Source organism: Acartia tonsa, chromosome 2, assembly GCF_053477335.1.
Source record: "Acartia tonsa isolate MP-2025a chromosome 2, ASM5347733v1, whole genome shotgun sequence".
Lineage (NCBI taxonomy): Eukaryota > Metazoa > Arthropoda > Copepoda > Calanoida > Acartiidae > Acartia > Acartia tonsa.
In genome coordinates this window covers 21,181,558-21,199,300 of record NC_137261.1, presented here as the reverse complement: position 1 = coordinate 21,199,300, position 17,743 = coordinate 21,181,558, and the positions used below count along the sequence as shown (strand labels likewise).

Genomic DNA, 17,743 nt, shown 5'->3' with positions numbered 1-17,743 from the left:
CAAACAGACAAACAAACAAACATACATCCTCTTACTTAATTATAAGAATAGATAGTCAAAGTGTTGTCAAGGATAGTTAGAGTTGAAAAAACTTACATATTTCCTTATCTTTATTTAGATCAAAATAAGGAACGATATACAATCTTTTTAAAGATATCAGATTATGAAAACCTTAACTTTTTTCCACGGAACGACTGAAAAGATTCCCTTTTATAAGTTGTATGTTTACTTTGTGTTAAGGTGTTGTCTAACAAAACTTTTTCAACCAACCAGCCAAGTTTCAAAGTAATTGGACAAGTAAATCTAGTTACTTTGCAGTCAGGTTCTCAAGTTGTTTTGTTCCATGTAACAATGTTTTATTTAACAATGCCTTTAAAAAAATTAATGGGATTTATTCTAATCAAGATTTTATGAAATTGGATACTAAAATTGATTTTGGAACATATCATGAAAATAATTATAAAAAAGTAGTTTTTAAAAGATTTTTAATTTAAGCAAACATGTTTCACCTAAAAATTAAAACTTAAAAGCAAATTGTTGTTGTGTTATAAATACGTTATTTGTTCGATATTTCAAATTTAAATATTAGATTTCTTACAATAAAGTATAAATAGGTATCTAAAAGATATTTGAGTTTTTGAGTTAACGTGGTTAAAAAACCTTGTGTACCAGTATAATTCATAGCCCAAACTGGGCCCTGGTAGAAACTCAACCTAGGGTGATTTCTTAGCAACTCATGTATACTGTAATTTTTATTTTCAAGCTATAATCTCTTTAAAGTGGTCAATTTAAAGACTTGTTTTAGAAGGGTTAAAGTAATGGTTGTAAAAGTACTCTGTTTATCATCATGGCCCGGGTAATTAGACCAGAAAACACAAAGTAAACAAAGTAGACGAGAAATTGACAAATTTTCAATACTGCCGACAAAATTGTTCACCAATTTTAAACTTTTCAGTTAATGCAGTGAAAAATTGTTTCCTTCAAAAACAAAGTTGGCTGATTTTGTGGATAAAGGGATTGGTTACTCTACAAATATGCCTATTGTAGAGCCTTTTATGGTTTAAGTTGACTATAGGAAACTTTTTAAAAAGTGTTTAAAAATATATTTTCGTTGTCATTGGGGCAATAATTCAGTAACAATATAAGAATCCTGTATCTGTTTAATCATTACACTTTTTGTATGTCTTAATGCAGAAGTTGATTAAAAACGTGCTGAATTGCTTACAGTCATTTTAACTTTAAGTTATTGTCTCCTTCCAATGGATCAATACAATATTTTATAAATGAATACATTCCTGAGTTTTGATTAAGGGAGTAAAAGGGGGAAGAAACTATATAGAACTATTTTATCTTGGAGTTTATTGCTCGCAGTGTAGCTCTTCCGTACGGGGAGAAAGTCGCTCAAAAATCAGTCATAAAAATGAGGTATTATCCATCTCTTCTTTAGGGATTTTCTTTCCCACTTCTTCTATCTCATCTCTTCTCATTTTTATGACGTCACGTGTCCGATTTTTTAGCGACTTTCTCTACGTACAGCTATTCCATGACTTATTCCAAGTTTCAGTTTGCCTTATTGAACTGGGCTTGAAAAACTGCCCATTAATATTTTAAAATCTTTAAAACTAGAATCCAATGACAACAGAAGTAAGAAATGGCTTATATTATATTATGAAATATTAATTGCATATTATTGTCCTTGTTTATTGTAAAAGAATGTAAAATTTCTCACAAAAAGGTACAATATAAAAGGGTTACAGTTATGGACTTAGTGAATAGTAAAATATGGGATTAATAAAAGTTACCACAATTAAAAATACATCATTTTGTCTTTAACCTTTTAAGCACAAAACTTTTTTGTCTTTCATTATTTTATTAGTTATTTCGACTCATAGTATTTCATTAAAAGTGTTCTTAGATTACAAAACAAGCTGCTTGATATTTTGTTGACATTCTGACCAACATTAAAACTATTAGAATCTTATTTTAACAATATAACTTTCTCTATTCTAAGAATGACATGATTGTTAATTACAATATTAACATGATGTGATAGAAATGGGCGTAATAAATTTTTACTAGGTTGTTAAGTTAACATCCATTTATCTATCCCTATTTACCCTGTAATAGCCTTTCAACATAGAATAAAAACATTGTAATTCATTATTTATTAATTTAGTTACCTCAAAATTGGAATAAGGGACATAGAATATAAAAAAATGTTCTGGAGTACAATTTGAATGAATTTTTAAATCTTAACTTTAGGTTTTTCTTAATGAAATTTCTATAGTCTGCTTCCCTAATGTCGAATATGGAACACAAACTGACTTTATGAAAAAATCTAATTTTAGGTTGAGTTAAGTAAGGGTAAGAAGAGCCCATTAAAAAAGGGGTTCAAAAAAAGAAAAAAAAGTGTTATCATTTAAAACATCCCATTCTTATTAAGAGTACATTCCAAGCCCCATAAAGTCCAAGTCCTTCATTAGATTTATTACTTTAAAGCATTGCCTTGGTCGAAATTGTCGTAAAAATATTATAACATTTTATTGTAAAACTATTTTAATTTTTGCAAACTAGAGTAATTTCAAACTGCTAAAATAATAATAGAAAAAATGAAAAGATTTTATATTATTTATGTTATAAAAATTTTGTTTTTAACAAGGAGGACAAAGCCCATAGGATAAACAAAATTAAATTTCATGTTGTTTATGTCGAATTCATATTGTAGTGTTTGTGAATATGGTATCTAAAATGCTCATATGATATATTCCCAATTTAGATTTTTGATTTGTAGAATCATTGAATCTCCAAAACGAGATGAAAATATTAAAGGAGAAACATTTGTTTTATAATTATAGAGATTAAAAGACACTGACAGGGCACCTAAAGTAAAAACTTTTCCCCAGTCCATTTGAACCTATAAAATTCTAATTTGATAATAAAGGTGCTCTGTCCTTTTAAACTACACATAAACAAAAATAATTACAAAAAAATGAATTTGAAAATTAGAGACATAATATCAAAACTGTTGTACGTGATAAAATACTTTTTAGTCTAGACTTCTGTCAGTACATTCTACATACAGCATATGTTGTTTTTTTCAAATATGTCCCGCATTTAGGGATAGCAGGAAAATTAAACATAATGAAAATTTACACAATAATAATTGTGTGCTATTTTATATCATCTAATTGGAGAAAATTTGGTAGAAAGTCTGATTCTTCAATTCTTGATCAACTCATTTATAATATGCCCACAGAAGTTATATTAACCAAACCAATACAAAACTATAATAAAAATGATATAAAAGGTCTAGTCTCCAAAGTTTTTATTATAACGTTTGCTTATCTGTTGGCTTAACAAATGTGAGGACTTTTATGGATTTTGATTAGTTGGCTTATTAAGTTGAGTGTTTAAGCGTTTTAGCCTCTAAATGTAATCTACAGAAGGAGTATCATCATAAGGAATTTACATCAATTTATCAGCGATTTGTTTATCCCTTTAAGTCCCTGACAATAATAGCATAGAAATTAAAAAAAAACTTTTTTTTTCTTAATGAATCTATCCCTATTCCCAGTAAATAAAACGTGTACGTGTCCTTTGGTTTTAGAAAGTCATGTAATCTGAATAAACTTCAATATATTTCATCAGGGATAAAGGGATGGATATTGTACATATATTATATAGATGATAATTCAATCTTCCATTAATTGCAAAAAGAAATAAATTAAATTTGTGCAATGCTCAGTAATATTTATTTTCTAAATTTATTGATTCAAATAAAATGAATTAAATGCGGTAGATTATTTTGTACCTCGTTTTCCCATCCCTGAATGCGCATAAACAATAAAACTTTATTTATTATGATACATTTATCCTTCTAGCAAAAATGACAATTTCCCAGGCGTAAGGAATAGGAAAATGAATCTATAACTCATAGTTTTAATTCTCTGTAACTTTGTGAGGTTAATTTAAGATTTTTTTGGGAAAGAATGTCGCTATATCACTACTTTAAAAGTGTAAAGGGTTATCAAGATAAAAAGTCAGTTCACAAACAACTTTTTTAGATCGACTGATTTTATCCTTAGATTAACCTAAACAAGTACCTTCATAAAAAAAACAGTTGATCTTAAACTTCTATGTCTTTTGTGAACTAAGTTATAAAAATTTTAAATATAGATTTTTGTATAAAAAAATAATCTAGTTTTTTTTATTTCAGGAAAGTTGAATTTTGACTTGTCCTATCTTGATTGGACACTGCATCAAGTTGCATGGGTAAGGTATGTGCTACAAGGATAATTACTTTAAAAATGGGAAATTAATTGAAAATCTGTATTTTACACTAAATTGGCTAAATTTTACTTCCCCAAGAAGGGGTTGGGGGAGGGGTAATTGATTAATTATCCCATTCCTTAATCCAGGATATATATGTAGATGTTTCACTTGTAATACTTAATAAAATTTTAAGGGAAGTTTAAGTAAAAAGAGATAAAATAGATTTTTGAATTTTAAAGAGATAACAAAATATTACATTAGTTTCCAATGTTTAAGTAAATAATTACCAGGCGAGACAGTGCCATGACGTGTTCCATGGGCCACCACCACCGCCATCATCCAAAAGGTCACCGGCCGTCAACAGACTCCCCTGCCGCCGGGTGCTGGTCAAATTCTAGCAGCTCCGGCTCAGTAACATGTTGTAATAATAATGACAGACAAAACACTTTGGCCGGTCAGCTGTCAGAAGGACCTAGCTCACAAATTTCACCAATTCATCGCAAGAATAAACCACACGAAGAGATAATTGGTGAATGTGATTGTCCTGTTAAAAATTTGCTCAGGTGGATAACAAGGAATCGTGTATACTATTTATTTAAGTTGGTATCTTTTTAATGCATATTATGCCTTCGAAAGAAATGTCATACCGTTGATAAATTAAAATGACTTTAAAACCGCCAAAGTTTCTTTCCATTACAAAATTTTAATAACTTTTTAAATTAAATTCTTTTCTTTCTAAGCTGATGATAACATGTCCTACTAATGGACATATTTATCCTTGCTTATAAATGGCATTGCTGCAAAATTGTAAAGTAAAAGTGTCGGACACCACATTATTTTTCTTAGAACTGTCACCAGTCAAACACAACCTTTTTGCTGTCGGTTGGCAACATGGAGCGTTGTCAGGGGGGGTATTTGGGGGACGAATCATAATTCTCTTAACTCCAAAGAAAATATAATTTGTCCTAATATTTTACATTTGTTTGGAGAACAAAGTTTGTTTTAGTGTAATGGCGGTAAAAAATAATTAGTTGAAACAATGCGAGAATAAATTTTAAACCAATTACCTATATTTATCAGAAAGTCACTCTCAAATTTAATATAAAAGAGTCTAAAACCTTGAAATTTTCATAAAATGTTCCAACCGCTTTTAACCCCACTCACCACTTCTCATAAGAAATACTTACTACGCCCTTGCTTGGTTTGGAAACTTGAGTTATTGGGAAAATATAGGATTTTCAAATCTTTTACGCATTTAGATACAGAACTATTTGCTTTTGCTAGAAAACTGTAGCTTTTCATTTTATTCTGATTTGTCTAGATAAAAGATTATAGAAATTCTTATCCTTAAACCAATCGATTCAGTGGTTATCGAACAAACTTTTTATAATATAGTATAAAAAATTGTAAAAAAAAAGATGACTTAATTACTTTATTAATCCTTGACTATCTGCCATAATGTTGTCAAATGCTTTATAACAGTCAAACTGCCCAAAATAACCCTTTTCTATAATTCAGCTTTATTTCATGAAAGAAATTAAATTAAATTCTGGCTTAGCTTAAAAAATAATTTCAGACAAGATGAGATTAGAACATTATAAAAAGTAATTTAATTTATTCAAAAATCAATTAAGTTATTAAGATTATCTTTATGTGTTACTAATTTTTGTTTCCTATGAAGTAACGGGTGTGCCTAAGCTCTGCGGTTATACTGAATTATAGAAAAGAAAGGGTTATGTTATAAAGGAATGGGATAAGAAAATGAAATAAAACAACATATCAAGTGATAAGAAAAGATAAATGTTTCATTGTATGGCCCAAAATCACCATGTTCTTTTCATTCGTAGAAGCAAAGGAATAGGATATTGGTGTATAAATCAATTTTCTCCATAATTTAGCCAGATTATGATTATCAAATAAATTTGATAGTCTAAGGAGAAACAAATTTCTTTCACTCAACCCTTTATTTTATTTTTTCTCGTGTTAAATATTACTGCACATTCTAAATAAACCTGACACCCTGTATATTTATATACAATTAGTGCTTAATTATGTTGACACCCTGTACATTACTACACAATCTACTTGACAAAACTTGTTCTCAATTTGGGTCAAATGTAAAAGTTGTCCTCTTGAGAGCTATGTAACAAAATTTGAATCACTTTACCGGGTGTTCAAAGTCATTGGTTACATTATAATCACAACAATAAAATAGATTCTATTCATTTGATACTAAAATGTGATTGTTGGATCAAACAATTCTTCGAAACCCATCTTTGTAGTTATGTTGTTCTCCACTAAATATAGTTGTTATCTTTTCAATCGTATTAACCTATAAAATCAAAGGTTAAAATAATGCTTTTACCGATTAATTTTAACCTGCCTAAAAATGTTTGTTTTGTTACAAAGGGGAAGGAAAAGGTGCTAAAAATTTCAAACTCACAAAAACGGCAAAACTAAACTTTGAAGTATAAAGTATAACCAAATTATTTTATCTGCAAACCTTGTATTCAATCGTCCTTGTTTTGTTTACATAGGTTTTTTCTTTTAACCTTAGAATTTAAAATTTTGAAATTCTGTTAGAAATTTGTTTTCTTACAACACATTTGATCTACCTACATTACATAGACAAATATTTTGAAAAACAAATGAAAAATCCTTACATTTGTGTTTTTATTTTTTTTTTGGGGGGGGGAGTCTTTTTTCCTTTATGTTTTTCTCCTTAGACTGTTTAAGTACTCCTAAAATGGATGAAATCTTCACCTTACATTTATCCCGTTAATTTTAGTATTAGATCTAATGGGACAAACAGACATATAGACAATGGATATTACAGGATAATTAAAATAGAAACCATTTTATTTATTCTTTTTTTAGTAAATCCATCTCTGTCTGTGATCTACCTTTTTAGATAATATTGATATGCTTTATTTGGTATACTTTCCACATATCCATTCCATATAATGGCAACCATTTGTAATAACTAGAATCATATTGGCATAGTCAAATCATTTTTACATTTTTCCTATTGATATTATCATTTTTTCATGCTCTTAGTATTTTTCTTTTAAGACAATGTAAATTCATGTCTTATACTAGAAGCTAGAGACAAAGTCACCAGTTTTATATAAGTAATTTTGTCATATAACTTTTCCAGATATTATGGCCGGTAAAGTTATAAATTCTAATTTTACTAGAAAACTTTGCTAGTAAATGTCACGAAAGAGTTTCAAGTGTCAAGGTATTCCATAGTCTTTCACCCTTTAACAAGGATCCAAATATTCACAAAGCTGAGTTCTTCTTAATTGTTAACTTTCGTCGATTTTTTTATCATAATCTTACATGCCAAAGACAAATGTCTCGAAAGAAAAAAATCTTTATTTTAAGCTATTAGGTTAAATAACGGTCAGAGGAGCTCCGCATGCATAGAATCTAACAGGGATATTGTACAATTATTATGATATTAACAACCAGACGGGGGAAGTGTCGTTTAATGATCCACTTATAGGTATAATTGAAAGTATATCTTTGTTTTTTTCTAATTTAAGATTTGTTGATCCTTACTTTAAAGGGGATTTTTATTTGTGATTTTAAATAATTTTTTAACACCATTTAAAAATCTTTTACAAATAATAAAAAAATAATACAAATGATTCAAATTGATTTATAATACTTACTTTTAATGGCCTTTAACTGATATGTTTTATGTGTGTATTACCTAACCTTGTTAATGTTTATAAGAATGCACTCAAGTAATTTTAGTTTGCAAAATAGCCTTCATAAAATAGATATTTAGTTTAACATAGGAGTAACAGATCTATTGTCCCTATTTTCTTTTTGAAAATGTAAACCATGAGAAAAAGGCCTTTTTTAAAATATGACAAAAAAGTGTTTAAGCTTATAAGGCCTTAAAGCGTTACAGATGACCAGCACTTTAATTGCAAAACATTTGTCTATAAGTCCTAATTGAAGATATTGGCAAAAAGCTTTTAATTTAGGTAAAATAAAACATCTCAACCTTTGATTGCAAAACTTTTCTTCCTAGGTTCTAACTCGAGCACGCATAGCAACACAATCCAAAAGTTATTTATTACCAACCCTCTGATTTAAGCACATATGTGAGTATACATGATAACCACCTCAAATCTAGGACAACAAATTGCACAAGACAACCACAACAACAATATTATGCAACTTTCCAACAACAACCATCAAGTTCAATACAACTACACCACCACTTCCAACAACAACAACAACAAGAAACAACAACAAAGTTAACCACAACTTCAAACAGTTACACACACTCAAATAGGATATTTAATAGGGATAAGAGTGAATTAAAAGTGAGCTCTAAATATGATAATACTAATAATAATGATATAGAATATCTAGTGAGAAGGAGAAGTTACTATTGTGATAGTTTGGCATCTTTTGTAAAGTTTGTACTGACTCTAATTTTCTGCCTAACATCCACCATTGGAACTTGTAATGCAGGTATCATATTATCCTATTATATAGAGTAGTAAGATTTTTTGTAGCTTAAGATTTCTGACGAATGAGTTCTAAATTTTAGAGAAGCTTCAGATTCCTGATATAGGATATAGTTTTAGGCTATTTAATTTAAAATTTGGATTGTTTTATGCTTTTTTCTATCTCTTCTCTACCCTTTCACATACAATACAAGCCCCAAGATGCTAGGCCCACAGCCGCTAGTTATTAGTATAGCAGCTACTTTATAAACACTGTTAAACTGTCTATACGTTCATTCTGTTGTTTATTTTTTAGAAAAGTAACTTTATAATGGAATAGCTAAAAGGTCATAAATTTTTAGTCTTAGCTAACTTATGACATAAAAATCATTAAATTGAACATACTAAAAAAATGTTTCACATTTTAATAAACTTTATTGTCTAAGATCGAACTTCATAAGGGCTTGACAATAAAAAAAATGCCCATTTTTTAGAAATGTAATTCTAAAATGTTAATTACTTGCAAGCCGTCATAGACAAAAAAATATTGCGACTGCATAGCCTTTCATTTATTCAGTACATACGTATAATGTATGAAGTAATGTAAAGTGTAACTTTAATCAAATCATGGAAAAGGGAACTTTCTAATATTAATGCCCTCTGTTTTAAATAGCCTTGATTTTAAATATTTACACCAACCGTAAAGAAATATATTTAGACATAGACATATAAGAAGTTTGGAACCGATTTCCAAACTGCACTCAATGAGTTTATTTCATTTAGTGATTCTTTTTTTTAACATTGCAGTGAAATTTAGAGTATTCTTGCAAATTATTGTGTTTTTATTACGAAGTTTTTATTACGAAGTTTTTATAGACTACATTAGACTTTAAACACTTATCCAATATCCATTTATCCTGAAAATATGTAAATTGCAATACATATTGCATATTAAAAATACACAACACACACACACACGTGCATAAATTTAGACATAGTTTATTCAGGAAGACTTTTTAATTTGTATTAGGAATAGCTTAAAGTTTATGTAAAATAGTAAAATAAGGAAGCCAAAAAAGACGAAAAGAACTAATTTTGACGCTTAAAACGCAGCAAGATTAAAAATTAATAACTAACACAAAAGGTTATTTCAGAAAGATGATATTAGATTTTAACTTTAAAAACATTAGCTATTGAATTTTATATGACTAGCGGCTTCGCCTCTAGGGGCTTTGCCCCAAGAGGTGATAAAATTTTTTTTTGGCGAAATACGTAAAAGGACCAAGGAAATCTTCTACAAAAAAAAATGGGGGGGATTTTTTGTTTTTGGGGGCGTTGGGGGTGTCCCACCCCCCAAGAAAATAGCCTAAAACCACCACAGGACCAGTAGGTATATTCCCTGAAGAGTAGAATCCGATCGGTTCAGTGTTTACCGAGATCTTAAGGGACGGACGGACGGACAGACAGACAGACGGACGGACAGACAGACGAACAGACATCGTTCTACTTTGTATTATAGATTAAAGTTACAGATATTTTTGAATAACCATTCTTTAGCTACAGAAAATCTATCTGTATTTGTCTTTGAATTATAAGTATCAGACGAAAGAAGATGTACTTTTTATATAACTAGCGGCTTCGCCCCTAGCCTCTAGGGGCTTTGCCCCAAGAGGTTTAATCAAACCAATTAATCGTATTTTAGATTTAAAAGAAAAATTAAAAAAAAAAAAATATTTTTAGGGGGGGGGTATTTTTTTTATTTTTGGGGGGGTTACCCCCCAAAAAAATAGTTATAAACCTTCCCGGGACCTATGAGAAGCTACCCTGTAAAGAAGAACCCGATCGGTTCAGCGGTTAGCGAGATCCTTCGCTACAAACAAACAGACAAACAAACACACAAACACACAAACAAACAGACAGACATCGTTCTACTTTGTATTATAGATAGCTGAACTTTCAGAAATTTTGTGCATGACCTTCATGTATTCTTCATAAAGAATATATGTAGACAATTCTTGATTAATCAACAACAAGATCTTTAATTGAGTGCTTCATCATAGCTAACGTTACAAAGTACATTGAAAAAAAACCACTAAGAACTTTAGGTTATTGATTAGTACATAGGTAAAGGAATTTACGTTGTTCCTGCTTTTATGAGACATTTTTATTGGATGAATTCAATAGTGGCTTGACGTAAGCTTACAAAAATAATACCAGCTACTTTAATAAATACTAGCGGCTACGCCCCTAGAGGCCTCTAGGGGCACTTGAGGAGGAGAGAGTCGAATTTAATAATTCAATTTCTTATTTTAGATTTTAAAAGAAAAAGTAAAAAAAATTTACGTTTGATGTTTGTTTTTCGTTGAACTCTCTTTCTAAAATTGAGAAATTTAAAAAAAATTTAATTTCTCTAGGGAGGGTGGTGGTACCCTCCCCCAAAATAGTTATAAACCTTCCCGGGACATATGAGAATCTACCCTGTTAAGGAGAACCCGATCGGTTCAGCGGTTAGCGAGATCCTTCGGTACAAACACACAGACACACAGACACACATCCTGTTACTTTATTATAAGGATGGAACTTATCCTCCTTGTTCTATTGAAAACATTAACCTAGAATTTCTCTTGCAAAAACAGTCATATTATGCTACAACATTTAATGCAATTTCTTGAGATTGTGTTTTTCTTAAATTCACAGTAAAATATGCTTTAAATATGGTGGTATTTTAGTGTAATCCTCGAGTATTTTATAAACAACAGTTTTAAATAATAGTTCTGACCTTCATTGATGTTAACACATATTTTGCTTGTGAATGGTATTTAATATTAAGGTTAAATAATTTAAATTATAGGTATATTATCTTAAAATTTTAAAAGGTTAAATTTAAAGAGAAAGAATTAATCTTTCTGCAGGTGTTATCTAAAACACAGTTTTTTAGTTTGATTAATAAAATATTTTGTATTAAGGGAACAATTTTCTTATTCAACCATTCCTTTATCCTAGAGATGAATGAATTTGAAGGGTAAAATTTACAATATATTGAACTATCCCTTTATCCTATAGGATGAATTTGAAGGGTAAAATTTACAACATATTGAACAGTCCCTTTATCCTATAGCATGAATAGGAAGGGTAAAATTTACAATATATTGAACTATGCTCTAATCTTATAGCATGAATATGAAGGGTATAATTTACAATATATTAAACTATGCCCTTATCTTATAGTATGAATAAGAAGGGTAATATTTGCAATATATTGAACTATGCTTTTATCTCATAGCATGAATATGAAGGGTAAAGATCCCTTTATCCTAGAGTAGTATGAATATGAAGGGTAAAATTTACAATATATTGAGCAAATATCTCAACCTTTATATTACAGCCACACGCAAAAACATTATGGAAAATAATTTGCAGGTATATCTGAACATAAATTGACTGAAACTTTTTGTAAAAATAATCGATTGAAGTAAATTGCCTTCAAAAATGTTATTTTATATCCTATTTTTAAAGTACTAAGATTATTTTGCTGAAGTTAAGATTTTGATAACTACTAAACCGATTAAGTTCTTCATTTTAGAGAAGCCTCACAAAGGTGGCTTAATGCTATTTTCTGTCTCTCCCTACCTGTTCAAATACAGAGCCCCTAGATGCTAGGTGCGCAATCACTAGTAATGTCTATAATATATTATCTAAACATAACACTTTGCCCATAATACATTTTTTTACTCCCGTTCAATATTATTATCAATCTGTTTTTGCTTACACTACTAATGAACATACTTGTCCCAGTCTTATATTTGGCTTAAAATTTAAAATGCTTCTATAGATATTTCTCTAACCTTAACCTTATATTTAAAAACAATTATCTGAAATATAAATTTATTCTCATGTATGTTTAACATTAACAAAGAAAATTATATTCATGCGTAGGGGTTATGGAAAACAAAATTATAACAATTTAAAAGCTAAAAGTATTTTTCTCTCTTCATTAACGAGAAATATACCACACTTTTTAAATTACGTTAAAAGAAAGTTTTTAAAGATTAAATTTTGTCAACCAAATTAAATGTAGAACGGTTTTTAGATTGTAGTTCAGGCATAAAACTCTTTAATTGCATAACCTTTGCTAGTAGTTACTATGTAAAGTTAGTACACATGTCACAGTCCAAAATTCGATCTAATCGACAAATTTAATTGTCAATTACATATATGAACTAATTAACTGCTTAACATTAAAAATTGTGTAATTGTGATAAAAAGGTGAAGAAATTATCGAAGTTATCAGATAATTTCTTTTTTTCTAACAAAATAATATTGTAAAACAAGAGCTTTGAAAAGCAATATTTAAAAGGGAATACTTTAAATTTTGTTTAATAATAAATAAAATTTTGACTATAGGATTTAATTTCAAGTTTTGTAGCTTATTTTTTTTATTATGCACTTTAGTGGCTATAAAATAAAAAAATAACCAAATACAATACGAATATATCTTCCTAATAATTAAATTAAAAGTGCATGATTAGCTAAATGATTGAAGTACATTGTACAAGCTGTACAAAACTGCAAGCAACGATTAGTTGATAAAAATTTTGTATTGATGATTGTTTCTTTACAGCTTCCTGTTTTTATCAATAACTAAGGTTTTATTTGTAGTAGAGAAGCTACTCCACATGTTGTGCTTGTCCCATAAATTATTCTAACATGAAATTTTATAGAAACTTTTTATAGTGCCTATAAAAAATGAAGTCATGTAATACAAATGACCAGACTTAATTACCAATGGCAGGCAAGTAGACATTTTGAAATGACCAATGGTAGGCCAGTATGACGCCATTTTTTACAGACGCTATAAAAAGCTTCGATTGTATACTTCTTTCTCGTATTCATTCGAAACCGGTGGATAGGAGCCGGTTCTCATCCATACGAAAAAACTTTGTCTAGCATCGTACTATATCCAGCTTTCTACGAATATAAAAATGTACAATCATAAGATTAAAACCAGTTTTTTTTAGCCCCGATGTGCATTCTATATCCGCGGAAAGCCGTTTATAATACGATGAAAGACCAAACTTTTTCATTGCATAAATGATGAAATATTAATTTACCTATCCATCTATTCTTGGTTTTCTATTGACATATAGTTTGAACAAAATTTCATATAAACATCAAAGGCTTTGAAATTTGAATTGTGTTCCAGCCATTTGACCATGGATCAGCAGCCGCAAAACAACTGCAATAAAGTTCGTGTAACCGCTAAATAAATTTGCAGCCTTGTTTTTAACGCGCTATTCTAATATAAAGCTGCTTGGCATAATTGCGGCGAAATAGACCAATGTTGACTTTACATATAGAAAACTTTACGGGTTTTTATGTTTTCTTAGATATTCTATTTATTTTCTAAGAGAAGGAGAGGACAATGAATTTTAAAATATATAACTCCATATAATTTTTGTCACTAATTACTGATGAATTTATATTTTAGGTTCTTTTTACGGCTCCAGCTTTGTTAGTTTACCAATGCAAGATGCTAAGAGCAACACAGATATTTCCTTCAGGTAAATACAACAATTTTAGAGTAGCTTTGCATCTATCGACTACATATGTAACTTAGTTACGTCTGTACGTCTAAGATAACAAACCAATTAATAATTAGAACCGGTTCTCAATCATACTGAAAAATCATGTATAGTATCGTATTACAGACATTTTTTTACGAATGTTAAAATTAAAAACATAAAATTAATACCAGTTTTGTCTGTTTAAATCTTTCATTTATCATATCCGCGGAAAGCTGTCTACAATACGAAGCGATAAATGACTATTACTAAACCTTAAATTTAAATTTCTTCCTGTTGGTTTTAAAATAATAAAATGCGTATGGACTTTTTGACGATCAGCTCCGCTGCAACAAAGAATATGATATTTACCTTGAAAGAGTATATACATATAACCTGTCTATTTATATTGAAAAGATATTTTGTTATTCTTGTTCTAAAAAGTTTGATGTAAGTTTACTAAACTGCATTTAGGGCATATGGGGTGCTGCAGAAAAAGATTTATATAAAAGATTTTGCATTTTTGTTGTATTAGTTGCATAAAACCTAAAATTAATAAGATCTCGTAAACGGATACACAGATAATTAACAAATTTTTAAACCCACGACCAAACATATCTTTATATTTCAAAACGCTTATAAAGGTTTCTTCATATAATACAGATTCTAATTCATGTATATTTATAATTTATCATACACATATCATTTAGTTAGGTTTTATCCTATTTTTCAAGTTAAACCCAAAAATTAGGCTATGGTTGAGACAATTGTTTGCCAGTACTTTTTTGTCCTTAAGGTCTCAAATTCAATCCATAAAAAAATCGAGAAGAAAATATTTATATCGGGACTAACATTTAGATCACTTTATTAAAAAAAATTAACATCTATTTTAATGTCAACAAAATTTTGATTCAGCCTGTATTTTCTATATATAAAAGTATATTAGTTTATATTTTTTTTACATTTTGCTATTCTTAGTGGATGCATTTATTTTTGAAGCTCAGATTGAAAACGTCGTACGATCACTTCCGCCAAATGAATTACATTAACAAATTAACGGAACCGCAAACTATAAAAGATCACAAATTTTATCTTTTGTATTGTCCTTTACTCTGATTATTAAGGTTGCATCAAATTAATTCGCTATTATACAAATATAAACAAAGTGTGAATTTGACAATATGGGGAAATGATTTCACGTCATTGAAAACAATAATGTTATATGCACAACATTTTTGAGACATTTTTTCCTAATGCGGTCTTTTATATGCACGCCAGGTTTAGATGGCAGAGCTGTGACAATAATTATGAAAGTTATTTATATTTTTAGTTTTATCCTTTTATGTATAAAAAAATATAATGCTTTAAATGATTATAATTTTTTAAAATAATTTGCTAGGACATAATGTACGTCCGTCTATTAGAGACAAATTGGGGAAAACTGTGATTTTCTCGGCTCCTTTTAAAAATAGACGCCTGAAATTTTCAGGGATCAAACAACTTCATATTCTTCAGACTCTGACCAAATCATTAAGTGTCGATCATGTAATACATTTTAAAAGGTTTTGTGATTAATTTTAGTTTAATGTTTTTTTTATATGACACTGCTCTACAGTCCATTTTTCCCAGATGACCACCCATAATTTTGTAGTTTCGCTACTTATGGATGTTGTTATCCATGTTTTATAAAGAAGTATAAGAAACATGCTTTAAATAATTATAAATATTTCATAATTTTTTCTTTAAATAATTCGCTTTGACATAATAGTTTAAGTTAAAATTTTTCCTTGATATTTTGTAAAATATAATATGAGTGCATGCAACAGATGAAAAGGTTAGTTTGAAACATCATAAATCTTGAAATAAAGTCTACCAAAATTGGAACAGTCAGTTTAAGTTAGAGACATATATATTTTCACCAAGAAGTACTTTTTAGCTAGTAGAATCTTATTTTTTGTCTGTTGGTGCTTTGTTTATTTTTTTCAACCCGCCGAGGGAGGGGACATTGGACTGTAAATTATGCTGGTAGCGTTCTTTAAAACTTTGGGGACATTTTAAATTATGATTGGGCGGTACAATCTACAAGTTTTCAACCTTTACTTAAAAAAATGTTAACCTTATCATCATGCTTACCACAATGGGGGTGGTCAAATATCAAGTAAAATCCTTTCGATTGGTTTATCTAATAGGAAAAGTTTTTTTTTCTAATATCCTTCCGAATCCGTGGTTAAACTGACAACAAAACTTTGAAATCTTTAAAATATTGAAATTGAAGATTTGTTGAGGCAAAATATAACTTTTATGTTGGATATACTCGATGCATATTAGCAGGAATGCTGGGTTAGGACAATTGAACATTAATCAAACCTACAATTTGTCTTTATATAGAAAAACTAGTTTGCAATCAAACCGAGACAGGTGCAACTTAATACAAACTAAGTCAGAGACTTCTTGACAAAGGTTTTACAATCAAATTATTGCTTATTCATTAGGTTGTCAACTTATTTTCAATATAATAACACTTTCTAAAGTTTGAATTCCTACAATTTTTACTTAATCTAAATCTTCAATGTGTATATAGTCTATATATACATATTCTTTATTAATGGAGTGCCATCACGTTCACTAAATGTATTACATAAATCAACAGAAACGCAAAGCACGTGGTCCTTTTCTTTACATGAAAATATTCTTACGGCATTATGTTTTCTTTGAATCTTTCTGCAGTGATTTGGTATAGAACAACATACAAAAATAATCATCCGTTTTAATGAAAAGGAGAGTAGTATTTAATTTTAGTGTCTCATTGAAAACTGCTATTTTTGTATATGTTATATATGTGGTAGTGATAAGACATCTTTGCATATATATATTCAGGATAAGTAGTATATATTGCATAATATCATTCTGTTTCAGTTTCAAGTAGTTTACATTTATGGTTTACTTACATTAGCCTCGACCAAATCTTTTATTTCATCTTGATTTTTAGAATCTGCAGCAGCCTGGCCAGTGTTGTTTTGGTAAAGCTGAGTCTATTAAAGTTGGCTTGCTATAAATTGTGCTTTAAGTTTTAAGTAGTTTACATATATGGTCTACTTACATTAGCCTATACCAAATTGTTTAACTTGATTAAAATCTGCAGTAGCCTGGCCAATGTTGCCTTGGTAAAGCTGAGTCTATTAAAGTTGGCTTGCTATAAATTGTGCTTTAAGTTTTAAGTAGTTTTCAATTGTGGTTTACTTACATTAGCCTATTCCAAAATTTTATGAAGGTTTATGTTTGGTTTAACTAAGTCTATGATAGTCTGCAGAGGCTTTGTTTTGAATTTAAAGTGGTTTATTACCATTATAACTTACTAAATTTTAAAAATATGTGACTGAACTTTTAAAGCATAGCAGTAAATTAAAAAAAACATTATCTAACTAATAATTTTAGCCTACA

At 29.2% G+C, this 17,743-nt stretch overlaps 1 protein-coding gene across 1 annotated transcript in view; it reads left to right on the top strand.

Annotated features, from left to right (window-relative positions):
* Nucleotides 1-17,743, top strand: part of LOC145312461 (chondroitin sulfate proteoglycan 4-like) — a 168,044-nt gene that overhangs the window by 80,003 nt on the left and 70,298 nt on the right. The window contains exons 2-5 of the mRNA XM_080151719.1: nucleotides 4,217-4,277; nucleotides 4,563-4,835; nucleotides 8,423-8,766; nucleotides 14,230-14,302. Of these exons, the coding sequence (XP_080007845.1) occupies nucleotides 4,576-4,835; nucleotides 8,423-8,766; nucleotides 14,230-14,302 (677 nt within the window). The 5' untranslated portion in view covers nucleotides 4,217-4,277; nucleotides 4,563-4,575. The remainder of the gene's footprint in view (nucleotides 1-4,216; nucleotides 4,278-4,562; nucleotides 4,836-8,422; nucleotides 8,767-14,229; nucleotides 14,303-17,743) is intronic.